Genomic DNA, 25,661 nt, shown 5'->3' on the forward strand with positions numbered 1-25,661 from the left:
GGAACAAAGGAATGGGTGATGTTTCGGGTCGAGACCCTTCTTCAGGCATCTGAAGGAGGGTCTCGAACCAAAACGCCACCCATTCCTTCTCTCCAGAGATGCTGCCTGTCCCGCTGAGTTACTCCAGCTTTTTGTGTCTATCTTCAGTTTAAACCAGCATCTGCCGTTCCTTCTTACACAAAATAAATTAATGATTCAGAGCCAGATTCATTGATTAATATAAACCTTCCTCCACACAAAAAAAGAGGTCATTCTACTTTTTCATTTGAATGGTTTGGCCTTGAGTGGAGGGAAAAATCCAATATTTAAAATGGTTTAAAATTAAAGTACACAAGATTTAAATTAGCTATTTCAAATCATGCTTTATCAGCTTACCTGCACACTTGCAAATAATCAATACCATTCAATTTGTTTTACACATGGTGCAGATGTGACCAGAGAGGTGGGGGGGGGGGGGGGAAGGAAAGGTGGTTGGGAGTGCGAGTTGAAAGGTGCACCACGGCAGGTTGGAAAAGTGTGATGTGCAAACTCAACAAGTTGCATTATTTCCGGAAAAGTGCTGTGGCTGTTATGAACTTCATCTTAAGTGAATATTCCCAAGCAGAGACTAACGTTTTATGGCAAACAGTTCATTAATTACCATAGCAGCAACAGAATGCACTCGGCACTGCTGAGGTCTGTATTGGCTCATGCAGCACAGTGGAAACATTAATACTGAATAAGCTTCAATTCTTTTAGGAAATATCAATTTGCTTTTAGAAACGTCTTGGGGGGATAAGAAAGAAAAACTATTTTTCTTTCACCAACTGCCTGGCTTTTAAAAGATTTACTAGCAAAATAATTGGATTAATTTCCTTCATATATATCTCTGTCAATGTTCGTCTGCAACAATATGGCTGGGTCTCAACCTCGGACTTGCAACCGCAGACCCAAGTGCCAAGTGCATGAAGTAAAAAACTTACGGTAATATTTCTCATTTACAGTAATTGAACAACTAAGAGTCTTATGAGGAACCTAATGTTTGTCAAAAGGATCATATCATAAGTAATGGTCAACATGTTCTCAAGTACGCATGGTCTACTGTTCTCAATCCCAGCTCTTTCGATCACTCAAAAAATACTTGATACTGCAACATCAACAAATTTGTTCATCCTTTCTGCAACCTCCTCTAGGACTCTATATTTTTATTGGCAAAATCTAACGATGCCCACGGTAAAGATGGAGGCATAAATAATGCGTTGAACATCATTGTGATTGACAACTTAAGCAATTTTATAGCTCCACATTTGAAATAAAATTCACAAGACATTCAAAACCTATACATCCATGTTCTCAGGAACAGTTACATCACAAATGTTTAATAATTTGAACTGCCCTAACTCTTTACATTCTTAGGCAGACAACTAGATAGTTATAGCATAATACAACAATGATGGATCAATCTATCAAATTGAAATATCAATCTTATCTCTCACTTCACAGAGGCTGCCCAACTGCTGAATATTTATAGTGCTTTCTATTTTTATTCCACATTACCACACTTGCTTGTGTTATAAGATTCAAATATTCCAGTGCCTGGCTTCATTTAGCAATTTTCTAGGATGATCAGATGCTCTGCTTCTACGAATATCCATGGACCTCTCAGAAGTAACAACCACACCTACATTTTGTTTTTGCAGAAAATGTGAAAAGCGACAAAGAGGTGGAAAACGTTCTTCATTTCCAGAGTCAAAGTCAAAAAAGTGCAATTAATATGCACATTTCATTAGAACAGGCAAGAGAATTTTATTACCAGCTGCAGCCCTATTGACAATTATTAATTAATTACATAATATTATAATTCTTTGTTATCTTTTGAACTTTGCACATTAGGGAATTCATATTTGTTTAAATGTGACAAACTGCTTCAATAGTTTACCGATCACATATATTAATACTGACAGTTAAAATACATTAGAGCAAACCCAACTAGATTACTGGTAGCTGATCTAAGGCATTTTTAAAAATTTACTGATCAATTCTGGGCACTTCTACGGTATTTATGTGCAACCAATATGGTCATAACATATTTTAAGCTGCAAGAAAATAAATTATTCCATTCAGTACTGTAGAGTGTTTAAATTGGTTTAAAAATGCTTTCAGATTTAGTTGAATTTATTAACATATTAAAGTCATCAAATTTTTATTTTTGTCTAAATATTTAATGTTTATTTTATAAATTAGTAATTACCGTTTAAAAAGAAAATCCTTTTCAATTTAGCTGAGCAGATAAACTGGGTTTAAAACCAACCTCAGCGTGATCATCTTCTTTACCAAAATTAGCAAGAGTTCTCGGGAAGTTGATTCCAAACCTTGTGATCAACAAGTATGACATAATGGGATAGAATCTTTTATACTGCACGTAGTTTAAGTGATAATTTCCCTTCCCCCCAAATAAAGGAAACACAAACTGACTATTTTACAATAAAGTCAAGCTTAGATGTCAGAGGCAGTTGCTAAAAAATATATAGATCATATTATAATAAAGCCATTAGATGGCAGCTTTCCAAAGAATCAACATTGAAAATTTTAACTGACAGTAAAATAAATATTTGACCATCTGAATCATCTAATGCAGGCATTTCATTGTACCGCACAGCAATTATTTCAGAGAATAATGGCAATACCTTCAGTGAGAAAAAAATTGCAAGTCCAGAACCCAAGGTATTAGCAATTGGACTGACACATGCATGCAGTCACTCAATGCACTACTATCTCAAGGGCAATTAGGGAAAGGCAGCAAGTATTAAATCGTGTCTACAATGCTTAGAACTCCCCCCCCCCCACAAAAAATTGTTCTCAAAAATAATCTTTGCACAAGACACTGAATTCTAAATCCTCATTCAATAACAAAACATCAATTTTATTTTTACAAATGTACAGTTCAGGTGATGGCCACATGCCCAATTGCAAAAGAAAAGCTAAATGATGCCGCGAACGATCGCGGGGATGATTGGGTTAACATATGATGAACCTTTAATGGCTCTGGGCCATAACTCCCTGGAGTTTAGATGGACAATGAGGGGAATCTCATTGAAAGTTCCCGAATAATGAAAGGCCTGGATAGAGTGGATATGGAGAGAATATTTACACTAGTGGGAGAGTCCAGGACCAGAGGGCACAGCCTCAGAATAAAAGGACGTACCTTTAAAAAGATGAGGAGGAATTTATTTTGAGGGTGGTTAGTTAGTTAGAGGATGGTGAACCGGTGGAATTTATTGCCAAGTCTTTGGGTATTTTTAAAGCACAGATTGACAGGTTCTTGATCTGTAAGTGTGTCAAAGATTATGGGGAGAAGGCAGGAGGATGGGGTTGAGAGGTAAAGATAGATCAGCCATGATTGAATGGTATTGTAGATTAAATGGGGCAAATGGCCTAATTCTACTCCTATGACTTATCAACCTGCTGAGCACATCGTCCTTTTGCAATGGCTTTGACCCAAAATATCAACCATCCCTTTTGCCAGCACAGATGCCGCTCAGCCCACAAACAGAAGACTGTTTATTCTTGCGTCTTCCTGTTCTGATTTTTCCAATTCAAATATTCTTCTTGGTCATCCTAGTTTTACCTCAGTGCTTCCCCTACTCCCACCTTCTCACCACGCTTTTTTACCCCTTCCTATTGATACAACTATTGATTTATTATTGTCATGTGTGTTACAGCATGGTAGCATTATAGTTAGAGATAAAGTGCAAGGTCCACAATGAGATAGTTTGGAAGATCAGGACTGTACCCTAACTTATGGGAGATCTGTTCAGTAGTCTCATAACAGCAGAGAAGAACCTCTTCTTGAATGTAGTCGTGCGTGCTTTCAAGTTTTTGTACCTTCAGCCCAATATGAGAGGTGAAAACTGAGGTGAACAGCACCCTTGATTATGTTGGCTACTTTTTCGAAGCAGCACGAAGTATAGGTGGAGTCAATGGTGTGAATACTAGAAGGTATTTATTCACAAAATGCTGGAGTAACTCAGCAGGTCAGACAGCATCTCAGGAGAGAAGGAATGGGTGACGTTTTGGATCAAGACCCTTCTTCAGACTGAATACTAGACTTCAGGCATCTGCAATTTTTTGATTTCCAGCACCATTCCTAATTTTTTGCAACAGTTGCCCAAATCAACCCAACTCAAAGATTGCCAGTACATTGCCATTTAATGGTTGAAGCATTCTGCCAATATTAGCATTGAAGTGAAAGATCTGCAGACAAACCAGTGTATGGTTGTATTGCCAAATCCCGAAAAGCCACTGTTCAAGGCCAACAGCAACAGATCTCGAGGCAATTCTTTGTTGCAATGCTTGAATTTCTAAAATGTCATCTGGTTGCATGGAAGATCCTTGTACATCGCAAAACAATCACAAACAAGGTGTTACTAAAATTAATCAAAACAAGGTCATCTTTACATTGCTGAGTCTTTGCAGCACAAATGCTTTATTTTGTGAGGCCTCAGAAATATACCCCACGAAACTGGGCATAGATGAACTGTCCAGCAGCACAATGCAACAGATGAGAATTTAGGTGGCCCCTCCAAACATTGACCGTAAGGAATAATTACTTACAGCGATTGAGTCACGTCCAAAAATGGGCAACAAACTCAACCAGCTACATCTCTCCAATGACACAGCACATTTAGTGCAGAGCTACATTTTCTCTTGACTAGTTTTCAAATTCCCCAAATATTATTCTGTATACATCAATGCAAAATGAGTACAGTAGCAAATAAGCTTATAAATTCAGGAGTAATTTCACTCAGAAGATTCGGCAATATGATATATGAATAATGAAGACACCAATTCCAGTGGATAGTCTCCAGCTCTTAATACGCCCAGGCAGTTTACCGGGCTGCACAGGATATTTAATCATTCAATCCACCTATTCCACTACAAATTCAAATATTTACTGTTCATACAATTCCCCACAGAGCTCTCACAGGAGCAAGATTCTATCTTCCTCAATATCATTTATATAATGTTACGTGCAATATCTTCCAACATGCAACTGCTCTCCCCACACGTTTTGCAGCAAAAGTCTGCACTTTGTATCTAGTAATTGGTCGGGGGTTGTGAAACAATTGACATTAGGATGGAGGATGTAGATTCATTACTATCCTTAAGGATAGTTGGACAAATATCTGAAAAAGAAAAAAGTTAGCAATATGATGGAATTGGGGAAATTAGACAAAATTATTTGCACTTTGTCTCTGCTATACATCTCATACACTCAATAACCTCCTTCAGTGCCATGTCATTCCATAATTCTTCCATTTTGGTTGATCTCACCCATTACATTTTATATTAAATCAAAACCCTTACACTTGTCTTTTCGTACATTGTATATGTTAAATTATTTCCTTATTTTGGAATAAAACAGGACAGGAGATGACATCATTATGTATAAAGTGCAATAACTGCATTATTAGTCTCCTGATGCTGTACCATTTTCACCAACTAAAACATTTTTGGACTGAACAATGTTTTCCATTGTGAAATGCATACATCGTTGCACCATCTGGAATCAATGACAACAGCCTAATGGATTGAGTTAACAATGTTAAATCCATTCATGGTGCTACATTTCCAGGTGCAAGACACCTATTGCCCAAGCTTTTGAAAATACAATCTTAACTTGCAATTGTTATTCCTAATGTCCTGGTTTTATATCGCTCTTTATAATTTCATTCATTTGTAATACGCAAGTAGTAAAGTACAAATACGATGGTTGGTTTTGCTCTGCAGATTAAGTTGCTGATTCCCTGGAGCATTGTAGTTGGTTTACTTAGGCCTCAGTGGTCTCAGGAGTCACTTTGCATGTACCTAAATATCTTCATGATTTATTCTATTGGAGTGAAATTGAGAGACACTTTTACACAGTGCTCGCCAACTCCTGGCAGGCAACTAGAAATAGGACCATGTTTCAAAAATCCCATTGCTCTTTTTGATCTTCTAATTGAACCACTGGATATCAAATGCGAATCTGTCAGATATTGGTGCTGTTCTCTGACTAGCTCAATATAGATTTTTCTTTAAAAGCCACATTAGAACACAATCCAACTTCGATAATGAATAAGCAAGTTTCACTTTAAAACCAGTCCAAAGTCAAAGTAATATGAAAATCATTAATTTCTTGACCTGGAACTCCAGTTACATTTACTTGAAAAATGACTCATAATATTCGGGGGGAAAAAAACATGAAGCACATAAAGAAAATCCATGTACCAAAATAAAGAATGATAAAGCCAAATTATAAAGCACGACTGCACACAATTCACTGAGTAGATAATGTCAGAGTAAACTATTGCATGCTGGTCCTGAGGCATGTCGGCATGTCACATAAGTTCCTTAAGAAGTGAAAATTTGTTACGATCTTAAATCTGAAAGGAATGGATAGGAAAGGTTTGGAGAGATATGGGCCACATGCCAGAACTTGTTTGGATGGGGCATCTTGGTCAGCATGAACAAGTTGGGCCAAAGGGCCCATTTCCATGCTGAATGACTATGATTCTGTCTATTACATCAGATTACTCTCTCCATCACGGAGCCCACAACATAATGCCACCACCATAAGCACAAAGCAATGCATCAAAGATAGGCACACACTGCTGGAGGAACTCAGCGGGTCAGGTAGCATCTCTGGAGAAAAAAGAGATAGATGACGTTTTGGGTCAAGAACCTTCTTCAGACTGAGAGGCAGGGAAGAGGGAAACTAGCCTGACTCTCAGTCTGAAGAAGGGTCTCGACCCGAAACGTCACCTATTCCCCTTCTCCAGAGATGCTGGCTGTCCCACTGAGTTACTCCAGCATTTTGTGTGTATCTTCGGTGTAAACAAGCATCTGCAGTTCCTTCCTGCACACGCAATGCCTCACCTTGAGGTGGTGGAAAAAAAACTAGACAATTCCAAAGTTAGTTGGTAAACATGCATAAAAATTAAAAATAATATTAGTTTTTTTTAATTTGTGGTTAATTATTGAGTTACTGTGGTTTTGTTTAAGTGATATTATTCCTTTTGGACACGAAAGCATAACTTATTGAATGAATATCATTAACACAGCCTTCCCAGGCTTAATCATTTTTTCCTCTCACTAATAACCACCCAGGTAGTTGTTGCCATTCAAGTCAACATCTGATATGAAATAATTACAGAGTGGAGTGTTTCTGCAGCATGGTTCTAATTCACCATGGGAATCTCCAGGTATAAACAGATATCATCTACTGCAGGAGAGCATGTAAATAAATTAACATCAAAAAACTTACTATCAACTCTCAAGAGGCTGCCAAAACAGCTTCACAACCATATCTTCTAGCCAAACACTGACTATGTTAGCACAATAATTTAAAGAAACAATTAAAAACATAAACCAAACAAGTGATCACAGAATTTAAGGTTACGATTAGAAAACATCACAATAGACAAGACAAGAGAAGGACAGACACAAAAAGTTGGTGTAACTCAGCGTGTCAGACAGGATCTCTGGAGAAAAGGAATAGGTGACGTTTTGGGTGGAGACCAGAATGTGTCTATCTTCAGTTTAAACCAGCATCTGCACTTCCTTCCTACACAGAGACAGGAGATAACGTCTTTATTAGGTCCCTGGCATGTGAAAGATTTCTTATTGTTAACTGGAAATTGGCGACGTGGACAGCCATAAATTGGGAGCTGGTTTAGCTTTTTGTCCTCTCAATGGTTACCAGGAATTAAAGGGAGGGGCAAGTAGGTCAAGATTTAGTTTATAAATAATAACACGATTGAAGTTCAAACCTCAAGCATCCGATTCAACATTTCTTGTTTACTATGAAATATTTATGTTGGAATTTTTGTTTATGAAAATATACTCAGAAACTATCTAGAGTTGGTGGGTATTTCCAATATTTTGCAACTATTAAAAAAATTATATAATGAGAACATTCAATTTACTGGCGCAAGTTCAATCTTATTATTCAAAACAAATTGTAAGCTGTTATCAATTTTTTTAAATGTAAATATATCAAACTAAATTGAATAGTTACATTTCTGGCTCTGCTATACTATTGAAGTTTTACAATACATAGTCTTTATACGAATCACAGAAATGTGTTCTATATCCATTAAGCTTGTATGTATTTACATGCCAGGGAAAAATAATTTTGGGCTTTGTTAGAACTGAAGCATTAATGCATTTTAGATTGGGGTTTTTTTAAATCACATCACATCTGCTAGGATTTTACACTTGACATCATGTGTTGAAGTAAATATGCTGCTATCAAGATCCAAGTTATCACTGAATTAAAAAAGTTTATAATTTCACCCTTTCACTTTAACTGCCAGTTGCCACAGTATACGGTTCACATGGTACAACAGCAGCATCTTGTGGCAGCATTAGCACAACACAAGCTCAGGAAGACACAAGTGGAATCTTGTTAGATAGACACAAAATGCTGGAGTAACTCAGCGGAACTAGCAGCATCTCTGGATGGAAGGAATGGGTGACGTTTTGGGTCGAGACCCTTCTTCAGACTGAGTCAGGAGAGAGGGAGATACAGAGATGAAGAACTGTAAAGTGTGAAAATGAGATAAAGGGGATGGGTATCAAGGAACATATCAGGACTGGTGGGGAACTTGAAGCTGTCCAAAAGAAAAAAAAACGTATCATTACTTTTATGATAAAAATATCATTAAAAAATGCAATGCATCCTAAATAAAAAGTATGGCATAGAACAGAGAGAATATCCAAAGCAGGTGGTCATTTAAAAGAGGTTTCTACCAATGCCTGCAGCTCTAGCAAAATGCTAAACAAACAAATACTGCATGTTAACAAAAGACACAAAGTGCTGGAGTAAGTTAGTGAGTCAGACAGACAGCATCTCTGGAGAACATGGATAGGTAACATTTCAGGTCAGAACCCTTCTTCAGACTACCAAATGTTACATGTTGACGGAATCTACTCAGTCCGAAATACAATTACATCCCAATTCACCAAGTAACTGTTCTGACCTATGCTTAGACTCTTCCCACTGCTGCCAAGTCTGTCCTTTAGAAATGTTGTTCTGAACTTTGAGATGTTAATGTAATTCCTGATATGAAACACAAGGTTATAGATAATCATAAAAATAACGTTGCTTTAGTCACAGCAAAGGTCATCACAAAAGTTAAATTTTAATGACATTCTGAAACTTCAGTTATCGTTAACAATGCACAAATCAAATACATTCCACTGCACCAGGTTTGATCACATTTGTAATTCTTGCCATTTTCAAGCTCACACATGAAAGTGCTAAAGCAAGCTTCACGTGGACTGTGGTAGACTACGCACGAGTTTATAGGATGCTCGAGAACTTAACAAATCATTGATTAAGAAAGGAGGAACCCATCCAATTTATGTTTACAGTGTAGTGGCCTGGCGGAGGCCAGAGAAAAGGCAGGACGCCAGGCAGTTTTGGATATAGGTGACGTGACGAGGGGGCTGACCCAAGGAGTGGCCTGATCCCCAGGGACCGCCACAACAGCTTGTCAAAAGTATAGCTTTAGCCAAAAATTTTGTTCTCTCCAGTAAGTTATCAAGTTGCCTATTTCAATCAATTGAGTGACACGTGACATCCTAAGAAAAGCACCAGATTTCTGCTTCCACCCTTGCCCTTCCAACTACAAACATCCACACTGGACTGTGGTGCTACTTGAAAAACTTATGCCGTTCTAGTGGTGTTCCATTTATGACAATGTTGTCTGCACCACACAAGCTTTGGATGGCACTTGGCCTTACAGCGCCACCGACCCAGGTTTGATCCTTACTACTGGTGCTGCCTGCATGAGTTTGTACGTTCGCCCTGTGACCTCGTCGGTTTTCTCCAGGTGCTCTGGCTTCCTCCCACACTCCAAAGACGCACAGGTTTGTAGGTTAATTAGCTGCTATTAATTGTAAATATTCCTTAGTGTGTAGGATAGTGCTCGTGTACGGGGTGATCGCTGGTCAGCACTGACCCGGTGGTGCCGCAGGGCCTGTTTCCACACTATCTCTAAAATAAAATAAAATCACTTTATTTTATTTGTGATTGGCTAGAAGATATCGTAAAACCAGTAAAACAAGTCAGCTTATGCTCAATTTTGTGTTTCTGAATTCAACCCACCCATCAGTTTTACACTGGTTCGGTAACACCAGTCTAAATTAAACACAATTCCATATAAGGAGATAAAATTCAAACAGCCATGTATTCAAACCCTAGCTCTTTGACTGGATACACGGTTAATTAGGAAGATCAAGGAACTGCTCTTACCACTTTTTATAAACCTAGTATTTATAATTCATCCACAGGGAAACTCCAAAGAAAGGCAGAGTGACCCAGCTGGTAGAGCTGCTGCCTCACAGTGCCAGAGATACGGGCTCCTGGAACCGAGAGAGGGCAGGATAAAGCCGGGCAGGTAACAGGTGAACAAGGGTGAGGGGATTTTTGATAGGTAGATGGTTGGACAAAGGCCAAAGATGAAAAATCAAAAGGTGTGAGAGAAGGATAAAAGAAATGTGAATGTGAAGCCAGAGGATGATATATAGGTGGAAGAGATGGAGGAGAGGAGAAAGGGGGTGTATCCAGGTGGGACACAGTGATTTGGTTAGTTACCTAAAATTGGAGAATTCAGTTTTCATACCGTTAAGTTGTAAGATACTCAAGTGGAATATGAGATGCTGTTCCCCCAGTTTACGTTTGGCCTCACTCTGCCAATGGTGAAGATGCAGGACAGAAAGGTCAGCATGGGGATGGGATGGAGAGTTAAAATGGATAGCAACCGGGAGATCCAGTTGGCCTTGGCGGACAGAGCGCAAGTATTCAGCGAAACAGTTTCCAAGTATACACTTGGTCTTGCCGATATACAGGAGGCCACATTGGGAACACAGGATACAGTAAATGAGGTTTGAGGGGGTGCACGTGAACCTCTGTCTCACCTGGAAGAACTGCTAAGTCCCTGGATGCATGCGAGTGGGAAGGGGACAGATGTTACATCTCTTGTGGTTGCAAGGGAAAGTATCTAGTGGGGGTGGTTTGGGTGGGAAGGGATGAGTGAACCAAGAAGTTTTGGAAGGCAGAAAGGGGTGGGGATGAGGAGATGCGGCTGATGGTGTGATCATGTTAAAGGCGGTGGAAATGTCACAGAATGATGTGTTGGATGCGGAAGCCGGTGGGGTGAAAGGTGGGGAAAAGGGAAACAATTATATTGTTCCGTCAGTGGGGGGGGGGGGGGGGCAGGGGGGGTCGGGGTGTAGAAAGAACAGAACTGCAGGACACAGAGGAGATGCGGGTGAGGGATCCATCGATGACACCAGGGACAAAACTATATTTACTAAAGAAAGAGGACATCTCAGATGTCCTAGAATGGATAGCCTCATCTTGGAGGCAGATTCGGCACAGACAGAGAAATTGAGAGTAGGGGATAGTAGTTTCTTTAAAACTAAAAAACAATTTTAATAAAGTATTTCATTTCGCTATATGAAATATTTGTGCCTTCTGACAGACTCTTAATCTAGGCTTTGAAAACGTGATACTCTTGTTCAGACTGCATGCTCAACTTCACAGGGTAGCTATTTTATCCATCTTTCTTCATGTTTTTGTAACAAATTTTAAATGAATGACTTTTTATGGCAATCTGCACAAACCATAATGTAGTTAAATCAGCGTGGAAAACTATTAAATGCATAATAGTTGTTCAAAATAATGTTGTATAGTAACCAGATAATCCTTCCACTGGCTAATTAGGATTATAGAGAACTCCTTAGTATAACATGACATGACATTCTGGTTTTTCATGATATTACTGTTGAATACTGCTTTGGTCTGTTAATTACAGATGGTATTTTGCTAGAGTAGCTTATTGGATCACATCTGCTTCATATTCATTCCTTTCACATGATGTCAGACATTTGTGAAATGTCTTATCCAAAGAAATATATAAAACTATGTGAACAAAAATATAGAGGTTGCAAATGGATTACAATGATGAGTTCATAACATTTGCAAATTAATCAATTTACTGCAACAAATGTTTTTGTGATAACTGTGTAAAAATAAAACCTGTGCGATAATTTACTTCAGACAAATACGACAAAGGAACAAAAATATTTTTGATGAAATGCAACCTATGAAAAATGCCACCACTTTGCCCTACTGTTGCGAGAAACTCAGAATGCAAACTAAAAATCTAGAAGGAAATGGATAGACAAAATGTGTGGGAAGGAACTGCAGATGCTGCTTTACACCGAAGGTAGACACAAAATATTGGAGTAACTCAGCGGGACGGGGGATGTCCAAAAGCAGACCCATTATGTACTTCTACTTAGGAATTCAATTGGTGAGAGTAGCAGGGAATAACTGGCTTTCAGGAGCTGATGGGGAAAAATTAGAGTGAATTTGGTGCATGTCAAATATCTGCGTAGAGGTGCTTCTCGATTTATTTACCTAGCAGCATCTCACGAGCCAGATGTAGCAGAATAAAGAGCAAGGTTGGCACAACTCTTCCCTAACCCTAGGCTTGGAAATGTTCCTTGCACAGATGTCATCACAGCTTAACTGAATGGGAGCTCCTGTGCAGCTTACATTCAAAGAAACCAGGGGTAAACTGTTTTATCGTTTAGTTTAGACATACGGCATGGAAACAGGCCCTTTGCCCCACCAAGTCCACAACAATCATCGATCATCCGTTCACACTAGTTCCACCTTACTTCACTTTCACATCCACTCCCTATACACTAGGGGCTATTTGGAGAGGCTGATTAACCCACACGTCTTTGGGATGTGCTTCCTTTGGGCGGAAACCGGAGTTCCCGCTGGAAACTCATGCGGTCACAGGGAGAACGTGCAAACTCCACGCACAGTTGGTAACCGCGGTCAGGATCGAAGCCGGGTCTCTGGCTCTGTAAGGCAACAGCTCTACCAGCTGCGCCGCCGTGCCGCCCATTCTTGTTCATTGATCAATAGACTTTCGTAGCCAAAGACAAGAGCCTGTCATCCTGAATTAGTCTTGAATCCAAGTTTCAACAGGCAAAAAGACGGGGTTTAATCAATGAATCAATCAGTACCTGCTCCAAACTCATTAAGAACATTACATACAATTTGCCTCGTTTGCTCCTGCCAGCCAACGTGGCCAGTGAGGTAAACTGATAACATTACAGTCCCACATCATATTTCCAATTGCAAATTCACAACTTTAATTTCAGCAGGCATTCAATAAGAAATCTTAAAGGAGACTTACTTGAAAAAAAAAATTATCGGTGTAAATAAAATATTGCAGCATACATTAAAATTGTTTTAGGGAAAAAGCTTATTACAAGTATAATACAAGAAAAAGCTTATTATATGTATTGTTGTAGGGCTGACTTCTATTATTAGTACAGATCAGTACATATGGATCATTTGAACTTAGACAGAAGGAACATAATTTCAACATCTTGACAGGAAGAAGGAGATTTGTTAAATAGCAAGAAGAGGTATAAAAGGATGGAGAAAAACGGATGGAGTGCAAAGAAATGAAAATTTAAATGGATGAGAGTTAGGATATAATTCTAAATAGAATACACAACCAAACCAGATCATCCAATCATTCTTAGGATACTTCTCGTGGGAGCCAACTTCTTTTAGTTTGCTGCTGCATTTCTTTATTGCAACAGTGATAACACTTCAAAAGGAACTACGCTGCTGTAAAGCAATTTGAAACAACCCGAAAGGAAAATGACATATGCCTTTTAAATGTACCTCTATCTTTATTTATTACTAGACCAAGTGGACCCGTTGGGCCCAAACCTCTCCTGCATTGGTGCAGCACCCTGTCCTCCCCGCCTCCCCTCTCTCCTCAAACCCCACCCCTCCTCTCCCCCTTCTCCCCCACTCCTCCCCTCCTTTTAAACTTAAAAATGTGAATAACTTTAAAAATATAACACCGATTTCAATAAAACTACTTGCATTATCACTAAAGTGACAATGGTGAGTAAGGTGGGCCTAAAATTGCCGCGCTATCGTGTACCGTTTTGGCTAGTTCAGGAACAAACAAACAAACAAACGAGAGTTTTAGTGTATAGATGTCTTGAAATTGTGAAAGCAGGTAGATAAAGCCAACAGGTCAACAGCATTGGGTTTTATAAACTCCACCGAGTGAGGCAGCCACGACTAATACACCAATTACACCGCTGTGCATTTCTGGCACACTTATAGAAAGGCTGTTAAAGTCATGGGCAACCTATGTTTTAGATTTAACTCAAAAATCCATCGCAGTTACCAAGAATCATGGAGTGGGAATTTAAGGAGTCAAAAACCTGTCGCAATTGCACAAGAGAAGGCCAAGAATTCCACAGATTCACAACTCTTTGCTCCTATACTGAACGGGAGTTGATGGCACAACAGCAGCAGTCGGAACTCCTCAGGTGGTAGTGATGGTTTAAATGTACAGTAATCACCAACTCCAAACTCAGTGATTTGCTTTTACAAATAATTATTGGAGCATTCTTTACGTGACAAGATCTTTCTGGTAGGTTTAAAAAGACTAAACAATAAAGATTTCAACAGCAGCAATTTTTATTCTGCCGTCTCAGACAGAACATTATTACTTGGCATCCATCATATAAATATACTACTCTCAGCCTCAAAGGAGGTGGTGATGATAAAAATAACTTTCACTCGTCCTGTGGCAGCTTTTTTGTAACTGTGCAAATGTGCATTACAAGATCAATTAACACCCTGCCAGCAAAATGATCTATTGCCACCTTGTCAGCCAAGTCAGTAGTAATGGCCTGGATTCTACCATTTTAATGATAGCGAACTGCCATAGTTTGCCATCATTACTCCTTCAAATTGACAACAACATCTGGAGGATGCTCATGCGCAGTTAAACAGAAATCCAGAGGCGGCTCTCAGGAATTCCCAGCTTCCCCACGGGGTTCACTGTTTTCCAGCTTCCTCCAACACGATGAATGAATTACTGAGAACGTCAGGTGTTTACGAGCTGCTCTCACAGTAACATGAAACACACAAAAGTTCCACTTTGTTGCATTTGGTGCTAATTGGTTTTCAAGGCGTACTAAGCCAGGATAACTGGTACAGGGCAGCACAGTGACACAGCAAGTGGAGCTGCTGCCTCATCGCGCCAGACACACGGATTCGGTCCTGACCTCAGGTACTGTCTGCTTAGAGTCAGCACAAAAGGAGGAAAGAAGTTATAAGTTATTTGCCTTCCATCACAATGGGGAATGAGAGGTCACCGGAAAAACAAGATGGCCGTGCTGCCTGCACTGGTGGGGACTCTGAGGGAGTGCCGTGGTCTCGGTGTTTGCGGGGACGTGGCTCCAAGGGGACATCCCGGAGTCTGGTGCGAGTGTGGACGGCTTTCTGACTGTTCAGGCAGACAGGGACTGCAGAGAGAGTGACAGCAGTCGGTACAACTCTAGTCACATCACAGTGAAGGAATGCGTGTGTGGCCTGGACCTTGAACCGATGGCTGTGGGTCTCTGCCTATGTGTGTGCCCTGGGGATTCTCACATGCCGCTGTGGTGGCTGTTTAAGTCTATGTTTAATCTTTTGTTAGCTATGCATCTTGTTGCTTTTTTTGTATGACTGTATGGCAAATCAAATTTCACTGTACCTTGGTACATGTGACAATAAAGCACCATTGAACATTCTTGTGACTGTGTGGGTTTCCTCCAGGTGCTCCAAATGTAACTCCTACATCACAAAGTGGTGTTTGTACATTGATTAGTCTCTGTAAATTGCCCCTCATGTGCAGGGAGTGAATGCGAAAGTTGGATAACAAGGAATGGGTCATCAATGATCGGAACTGACTTGATGGGCCAAAGGGCCTGTTTCCATGTATCTCTAAACTGAGCCTCTTAGCAAACTTCTCTGACCACCAAAAACTGAGAGTTGGATGTTACATGTTGATGCCCTCAATTCTTTCAAGTTGTGTTTTTTTTAAATAAAACAACTCAATTACTTAAATGATATAAGAAAATAACTGCAGATGCTGGTACAAATCGATTTATTCACAAAATGCTGGAGTTACTCAGCAGGTCAGGCAGCATCTCGGGAGAGAAGGAATGGGTGATGTTTCGGGTCGAGACCCTTCTTCAGACTGATGTCGGGGGTGGGACAAAAAAAGCTTCTACCAATCTTTTACGTATAATCCTATTTTTTTTATTCTCACCTTGCGCAATCTGATTAAAAATGTGCTGTTTACTTCCTGGTTTGTTGCCTGAGAATTCTGAAATGCCATTTGTTGTTTGGCCATCTCGACATCAACGCCTGCTGCTGAACACCAGAGATTTGATCCCTTTCAAATGGCGCCAGAACAATCACATTGGAAATAGATGCAAAATGCTGGAGTAACTCAGCGGGACAGGCAGCATCTCTGGATAGGAGGAATGGGTGACATTTCGAGTCAAGACCCTTCTTCAGACAGGGAGTCCGGGGAGAGGGAGACACAGAGACAAGGAAGTGTCAGGTGTGACAACGAGGCATCAAAGGGGGTGTAAGAAAATAACTGCAGATGCTGGTACAAATCGAAGGTATTTATTCACAAAATGCTGGAGTAACTCAGCAGGTCAGGCAGCATCTCAGGAGAGAAGGAATGGGCGACGTTTCGGGTCGAGACCCTTCTTCAGACTGAAAGGGGATGTAGGTCAAGGAAAATGCAGAATAGATCATTGTTAGCTAGGAGAAGATGACAAAGCATACAGAGATAAAATTTAATCAGAGGTACAGTCAGACTGCTCAGTGAACGCAGGAGGGAGGGGGTTGGGGAGAGAGGGAATTGGAAATTGGAAATACATACCTCATGTTCAAAATCAACAACAAATGCACTGGCTTCACAATTAAACGGCAATGTCCAAGCCAATAAATTGCAAACTGAATAAGTCATGGCTGCAAAGTTCAGCATCACATTATTAGATGTGTAATCACAAAATAAAATGTCCAAGACAATAAATGAAGGGCCATTAAATGCTGGCCTTGATTGTGATACCTACATCCACTGAATGGACTGTACTAAATTAAGGACTTTGTAGTTTCATAGAAAGATATGTCAGGCAAATTCAGCGTGGTTCCCAGAATATGCCATATTTTTCAATGGATATGTTACATAAGTGAACTCTAAAACCTGCAACGTAAAAAGAATTAGTCCAAAAACAAATTAGATTGCCAGTACTTGTGGTGCTGACTCAAAGAAATGTGAGCTGTACACAGTGAACCACTTGACTGCATATTTAACAGGTTACTAAAATCTATTTCATACACTTGTGCTCAGCCTCCCTCTCTGCCAGAGTGAGAGAATCTCACCTTCCACCCCATGAGTCTCCATTCTCAATGAATTATCCTTTGTTACCTTTGCCAACTCCAATGAGATTCTACCACTAGACACTCTTCCTCTTCACTTTCAGTATTCCAATGGAACTATTCCTTTATAACTCCCTAATCCACTCTTCCATCTCTACAAACCACCCTCCTTATCATGACATCTTCACTCTAACTGCAAGATCTGCTCTTTTATTTCATGCAGTCCCATCATCCAGATACCCAACCAGTCCTCCTCAATGAAGCAGCAATTGTCTTGCACTTTTAGTTTAGTTTAGTTTCGTTTAGAGATACAGCGCGGAAACAGGCCCTTTGGACCACCCAGTTCGCACTGACCAGCGGTCTCTGCGCATTAACACAAGCCTACACACAAGGGACAATTTACACTCATACCAAGCATACACATCCAAGCCAATTAACCTACAAACCTGTCCGTCTTTGGAGGGTGGGAGGAAACCGAAGATCTCAGAGAAAACCCACGCAGTCACTGGGAGAACGTACAAATTCCTTACACTTCTTCCAATTTCAATTCGTTTTCTCTACAATGAAAATACCTAACGCAGATTGAGTGACTGCTCTGCAGAAAGCCTCCAACAATCAGTTTACAAGGGTGCCCGAGTTTCAACGTGTCAGTCACTTCATCTCTTCAGCCCACTCTCACTCGGACCGCTCTTTCTGTGGCATTCTGCACTGTTCCAATAAAGCCCTTTCTAAGCCCAACGAAGAGTATTTCATCTACTGTCTGGGCTTATTCCAGCATTTGAGACTCGGTATCAAACTGAATAATTTTAGATAACTCACTTTTCCTAATTTGTGCCAAAACTGGCCATTTCAGCTGTAAATGTTGTTATCTGTAATATCACCAATTTTTCTTTTTCTACCGAAACCGCCTGATCATCTGGGCATTTCCAGAGTTTGCCTTTTGTTTTCAGGTTTCGGCATCACCTCAGACTGACATTTCAGTACATCAATATATCCCCACTCGATTTCTCTCTCTCCCCCCCAAGACCCCCCAGCCCCCTTCCTCATCCTGAACCACCTCGCTGTACCCTCATGCCAAGCCCCCTGACTCCCTTCCTCATCCTCAACCCTCCCCGCTGCCACCTCCTCCTCCACGGCCCCAGGTTCTTCCCCCCCCCCCCAACCCGGCCCATCCCCTCACCCACCCGGCCCCTGCTGCCAACTGACCTCTGCCACCCTCTCCCTCGCCCACTCCCCCTCCCCCACCTACTCCTCAACTCTACTGTCCTCATAAATCTGTTAATAAGACAACTCTATAAATATTAAGATCACCTGAGATACTGTCCCACCCTTTCACAGATGTTCACTTTGACCTATCGCAACCACGCTAACGTATTTTCTCACTTTCCTATTTCTACTGAAAGGGTTTGACCCAAGACATTAACTTCTCTCTCTCTGCGGATGCTATCTCACCTGCTAAATGTTTCCAGCATTTGAGGTGGTGTGGAGGGATGTTGAGGCTATGCGAGAGTTTAGAAAAAACTACATTAGCTGCTGTGTACAAAGCCTCTATTCATGGCATTTCAATAAAAGGGTTTTACAACCTGGTAAGCAATTTAAACTTTTTGTGAGAGTTACTAGATTGGACTAATAAAAAACTTGTCCTTCACCAAAGCCGATTATGGATTGAAGAATAAATTAGTAATGTTGTCACAGGCCAAATATTTGATATTTATGATAGCTATCTTTTAAAAGCGTGACTGACCCATGGACTAAATCACCATTTTAATCACAAGTACCCAGATATACTGGTTGAAATGCCTGAGCATTGCCAATGTCACATTATCCAAAGATTGGATTATACACTGGGTAAAGTGATACATGAACAAACTAATCCCTATGAACTTGGCCTGAACGTTTCGGAAAAATATTCCAGCCTTTTTTGTTAAGATATTTATAGAATTGTCTTTTTATGCCTCTCCAAGGACTGATGATGAGTTGGTTGATCACAAGATCATGGTGCTCTGTTGAATCACGATCGTATGGGACAGCCTCAATGAACCAGCTGGTCTTCTTGCATCCATCGTTAGTCTTTTAAAGTGCTTTCGAGTGGCATCCTTCAATAATAAATTTTCTTAATTGCACAAATACATGATGTTGGACAGCAAGCCGCCATATGGTTCATTCAAATACGTTTCCCCCTACACTATAGGTCTGGTTTCACTTCACTGAACACCACACTCTGCTGCTGCTGCAAGCATTCCTCTAATTAAACTTTGGAAAATGCCACAATTTCAAGTCACCAACGAGCATGATTAAATCTACACCAATCCACAACTGATGTTTAAAACCTCAACCTGCACTTGACGCTTTTATGGTATCAAGAACTTACTTTCAGACCCAAAACATTCATCTGAAATGTGCCCATATATTCATAAACGTAATAGTAACATGAACAGATTCTGATAACTGAAAACGTATTAAGCTGGCTTTCCACAAACAGTGTCACAAGGCAAAGATTTATGTGCTGATCACTAAACATGTCTGCAGCGATGTTATTTTCACTCCTGCCTGCAGCAAGTCACATACAGTTGCGGGAACCAGGTTTAATTAAAGTAAAACCTCAACAGGTCCCTCACTGCTTTCTTCTCCCCCATCTATTATTTTAACTGGGATCCCCAGTTAACCTGAATAACAAATAAATATTAGAAAATCCTGCCCTTTTGTTGAAGGGTATTTAAGTTAATAGGAAAATATGTAATCTGATATCTTAACACCATGCCACCATCAACCAGGTCATTAGTGGAAGCCAACAGAATGTTTTACAGTTAGAACCCAACAGCTGTTACAAAATAAAATTGATATAACCATAATTAGCACTTACTTCTGCACAACACCCAGAATCCTTTTATTTCTATTTATGGACTTATCAATTCAGAATTTGCAGTGAAGAAAGTCATTCAGCACATCATGTGAATGACAGTCGCAGCTCTTCACATGGAACTGTCTCCTCGTTCCCCCTTGCCTGGACCCTTCAATATCTGCTCTTTTCAAATGTTTCTCCAATTCAAACAACATCACCATACTGGTGCTTATTCTACGTGCTTCTTTGAAAGTTAGGTCCAGCGTATCAATATATTTCTCTCCGTTCCCTCGCATTGTTGCAAAGCATGGTCGAAAAAAAAGTGCAAAAAGTTTGCCATTTTTTCCTGTGTTTTTAACCTGATCACCAGCAAAACACAAAACACATCCTCATACAAGACTTTGCAGTTCATGGTACCACTGTCACTTCCAATCCTACTACCAGCAACAATATCATGTTCCACTTCTTACATATTACCCCATTTCTCCATTTTGCATCCTCAAAGACTTCAGCAATATTAATGGCTCTCCAGAAGATTTCCACTCTCTAAATACAAGGTAGACAGGTAAACACATTCAAACTCTTCAGCTTCCTGATGAATCGGACATATCCAATGCTTGCCAACATTAATACTTTGAGAAACCTATTCACTTTGTTATATGATCTAGATCATTGTCCTTCTACTCCTTCAAGAAGCAACATTCAAAACATAACACCAATGTAGCACATATAGGATCTTTTGTGCTACTGCTTAGGTAAGCAAAACAATTATGGTTGAGCTATCAACAGAACATCCTCTGTTAAAGACAGCAACTCTCAACTGAAATAGTCATTGTTCAATTAATGAATAGGATGTCCTCCAGGAAATGGTTTTGTTCAGCAAAATGTTGTTAATCAAAAAGTCTCCACAACATGCATTATAGACTTTTGCTCTGGTGTATTTCTGTGGTTGAAAAGTGCATGCAGCCCATTATTGTGAAAATTGTACCTCAAAGGCTCAATGGTATTATAACAAAAGTTCATAAATCAAACTCCTAAATTAAGAAATACCTGTTTTCATAAATGTACGACTCAGATTCACCGTTCGATACACTTACATACTGCCCGTACTGCTTCTATTTTAGTCTTTCCTTGAGCAGTTTCCAAATAACAAACCTCTGACTGCATTGCCATTTGCTATATTTTAGACCCAGTATCATGGGTTAATCAGTTGTGTCAATCCAAGTAAACAAAACCACAATGTGACATTTGTTTTTGAATACTCTTCAAAAATAAGCTAGTTCCGTTCAAAATCTGAAATGAAATACAAAAAAGAGGAATTAAATATTATCAGGAAGTGCTTGCAAATGACTTAAGGTGGCTCCTCCCATTGTGAAAGCCTTCTAGTTTACATTGGCGGTTACTTCACTAATCCCACAGTTAACATTCCAACTGCAGATATCCAAACTTATTTATGATTTGTGTGGGAAGGAACTGCAGATGCTGGTTTAAAATGAAGGTAGACAAAAAGCTGGAGTAACTCAGCGGAGTAACTCAGACAGCATCTCCGGAGAAAAGGAATAGGTGATGTTTCGGGTCAAGACCCTTTTTCAGACTGTGAGTAATGGGAAAGTGAAACGAGAGATAGAGACGGTGATGTATTTGTGCCTTTCAATCGGCTATGATTTCCTAGGGCCTGCTGCCTTCCCCAAGGGGTTCAAAAGAGCCTGTGCAAGTTACTAATACAAATAATCCTCCATTGCTAACACCCTGGGAGAAAGGTTCCGTCTGCCTATTCTTTCTATGACTCATAATTTTATATACCAGTATTAAGTCTTCCCACAACCTCCGTCGTAACTTTATTAGAAGGGACATTGAACACCATTTGCTGGTTCATCTCCCATGCACATGTCATCTGAACATGGAAATATCTCATTTTCTCTCATCTTTGCCAGGACTAAAAGTTGCAAGTTCTTGCCATGAGCACAGTGGGGGCAACTTCAGGACTTCCTACAAGTAATTTGATTGTTAAAGGTGGCAGGTCATCACCACATTTTCAAGGGGAACCAAAGGAGGGAAGTTAATGCTGGCCTTGCCAACGGCAACCACATCCTTAGAATTATTATTTTTTAAACCCCCAGGCCTTTCAATATCCTTGGAGCAGCACACTAATCATCAAAATGGTTGCTAAACAAATCTTAGCTTCTATCAATGTCTTGCCCTCAAAACCCATTAGGAGGCAGAATTAAATACCAGTAATTAATTATTTAATCTGTACCCACCTCCAGGCAAGATGTAAATCCATCCTTTCCGACAGAAGAATAATCTTTAAACTAATGAATGAGAATGTCACTTCAAAAATTACATTCATGAACTACATCCTGTTATTTCAGTACATCCGTGAAGAACAATATAACCTCGAACCCTATAATTTTATCTTCAAATTTTTATTAATGTCATTTTATTTTAAAAAAGACAATTGCAGTTATTTGCTGAAACACAAGATAGTGTCAATAAGGGGGCGGCACAGTGGTAGATTTGCTGTCTTACAGCACCTGTGTCGTCTGCACGAAGTTTGTACGTTCTTCCTGTGACATGCGTGGGTTTTCTCCGGGTGCTCCAGTTTCCTCCCACACTCCAAAGACGTACAGGTTTGTAGGTTAATTGGCTTGGTAAAATTGTCCCTAGTGTGTATTAGTATTAGTGTGCGGGAATCGCTGGTCTGCGCGAACTCAGTGGGTCGATAGGCTCGTTTCTGCACTGTATCTCTAAACTAAACTATAATAATTATTAATAAATAATCCAATCTCCGAAGAGTAACAAACATTGGAGATACTAAGTCATCAGTCTGAAGAAGGGTCTCGACCCAAAACATCACCCATTCCCTCTCTCCTAGATGCTGCCTGACCTCCTGAGTTACTCCAGCATTTTGTGATACCTTGGGGATACTAAGTTCAGGAATCAGAACAGAGTTAAAGACAATAACTGCAGTAGCTGGTACAAATCAAAGGTATTTATTCACAAAATGCTGGAGTAACTCAGCAGGTCAGGCAGCATCTCAGGAGAGAAGGAAAGAAGGACGTCACCCATTCCTTCTCTCCAGAGATGCTGCCTGACCTGCTGAGTTACTCCAGCATTTTGTGAACAGAGTTAAAGATACCCTGATGGTTTCTAGAGACTACCACAATGGAGCACAACAAGAATTTCAAACCAAGTGTATTGCAAATTTAAGTTGGAAGAGAACAGGTGGAAGTAAAAAGGTCAGTTCTGACAAAAAGGGGCCTCGACATGAAACAATGACTCTCCGTTTCCCCACAGATGCAGCCTGACCTGCTGAGTGTTTCCAACATGTTTTTAACAGGAAAAAAAGCCATTCAATCCACTAAGCATGCTCACTTTGTCCAGATCTCCCAAATTCCAAATGTGTTGCAAAGTCTGAAATGTGTAGGATTGCCTGGGAATAAGGGTCTCTGTAGAATCTGCAATATGACTATTATTGTTGTTCCTGCCACCACTCTTTAATACAAAGACATCCCAATTAAGGTAAAAGGTACATGCTCTGCAGAGAACATACAAATCTCTCAAAACATTGTGTTTCTTGAAAGTAGAAATGGGTCAATCCCTAACCAAAGGTTAGATTCTTACATTTCAGAAAGTTTATTGCTAAATTAGCATTGCCAAAACCATACATGTAATCACAGCCTAATCACTGGTTTTGAATAGACAGCCTTGTTTTACCATCAAGCCACACATCATGGCTCTGCAAGTCAAGTTGGGTAATACTGATTGCTACTATTGCTGATAAGTGCAGTCAGCAATACCTTGACTTGAAAATAAAGTCATTACTTCACCACTAATTTAGGTTTATTATTGCAACGTACCAAAATAGTGAAAAGCTCTGATTTGCATGCTTTCCAAACAAATCAGATATACCATACATAAATACAATCAAGTCGAACTCGTACAATAAGTAGAGCAAAGGGGAAGATACAGAGTGCAAAATATAATTCTCAGCATTGTGGTGTATCACTGTGCATCAGTTCCATAGATAAAGTCCAATGTTCTCAATGGGATAAAGGTGAATTTGACAGTGCCCTAGCTTATGAGAGTACCATTCAGAAACCTGATAACAGAGGGGACAAAGCTGTTCCTGAAGGACAAAATCCAGAAATTCTATAGAATTTTACTGTGCCAGTAGCTTCATCACAATTTTTTTAACTGTTCAAGGCAGCAGCTCCACCACCTTCAAGAAAAGGTGCTATTGCTCATTTGCTATTGAGGGCGTGCAGCGTAGGTTTACTAGGTTAATTCCCGGAATGGCGGGACTGTCATATGTTGAAAGACTGGAGCGACTGGGCTTGTATACACTGGAATTTAGAAGGATGAGAGGAGATTTTATCGAAACGTATAAGATTATTAAGGGGTTGGACACGTTAGAGGCAGGAAACATGTTCCCAATGTTGGGGGAGTCCAGAACAAGGGGCCACAGTTTAAGAATAAGGGGTAGGTCATTTAGAACTGAGATGAGGAAAAACTTTTTCAGTCAGAGAGTTGTGAATCTGTGGAATTCTCTGCCTCAGAAGGTAGTGGAGGCCAATTCTCTGAATGCATTCAAGAGAGAGCTAGATAGAGCTCTTAAGGATAGCGGAGTCAGGGGGTATAGGGAGAAGGCAGGAACGGGGTACTGATTGAGAATGATCAGCCATGATCACATTGAATGTCGGTGCTGTCTCGAAGGGCCGAATGGCCTCCTCCTGCACCTATTGTCTATTGTCTAAATTTACAATAGTCAGTAAATACAGCCAATGGTAGACATTGTGTAAAAAAAAGGAAATCCAGCGGGGCTACAATAAAGTCACAACTTGTTTTTGCAGGGAAAGCCAAGAGGGCCTATTTAGGTCCCCTGCAACTGCATAACACAATCCTCCCCAGATTGGCACAGAGTAAACAAAGACTTAAAGTTCTGTGGAATTTTCGAGAAAGCAATTTCTCATCTAAAACATTATGTTTATGAGTAGGCTATTGTCATGAAAACTTTCCATAAACACAGTTTCGAGAATGTTTGACGACTTACCAGCTGTTCCCTCGGCACACCTTCCTCCCTCCCCGGAGGCGAGTCTGACTGCAAACAGAATAAATATTAGGTTAGAGCATCATCTACTGGATGGCTTCTTAACTGAACTGCATCAGCCTAATTGACACCATAAAGTTAGCAAAGCAATTCTGGGAAAACTGGAAATAGTATGTGGTGAGAAATTAAATGTTTTTTGAACTGGGAACACTTCCTCTAGATACTGAATCTTCCCATTTTTCTCAGTTTCCTTCCTTTTTGCGAAATGTTGGCATTTTCAACAATATTGACAGGATCTGTCAGCATTATTCCATTCAGCTCCGCAAGTAACTTGGGACTGGATCAGGCTGATTCATCTTAGAAGTTCTTTAGCAGGAAAATGGAAGAGGTTTTCAGTACTTCACTGAAGGCAAGCCAGAAACAACTGAGAGTGCAGCCTAGGGAAATGTGTGGCAAATTTG

The 25,661-nt window shown here is 40.1% G+C and overlaps 1 protein-coding gene across 1 annotated transcript in view; it reads right to left on the reverse strand.

Moving 5' to 3' along the window:
• Positions 1-25,661, reverse strand: part of pex14 (peroxisomal biogenesis factor 14) — a 247,389-nt gene that overhangs the window by 193,531 nt on the left and 28,197 nt on the right. Inside the window, exon 2 of the mRNA XM_078425303.1 lies at positions 25,204-25,251. Within this exon, the coding sequence (XP_078281429.1) occupies positions 25,204-25,251 (48 nt within the window). The remainder of the gene's footprint in view (positions 1-25,203; positions 25,252-25,661) is intronic.

The sequence above is a fragment of the Rhinoraja longicauda genome, chromosome 30 (genome assembly GCF_053455715.1).
Source record: "Rhinoraja longicauda isolate Sanriku21f chromosome 30, sRhiLon1.1, whole genome shotgun sequence".
NCBI classification, from domain to species: domain Eukaryota; kingdom Metazoa; phylum Chordata; class Chondrichthyes; order Rajiformes; family Arhynchobatidae; genus Rhinoraja; species Rhinoraja longicauda.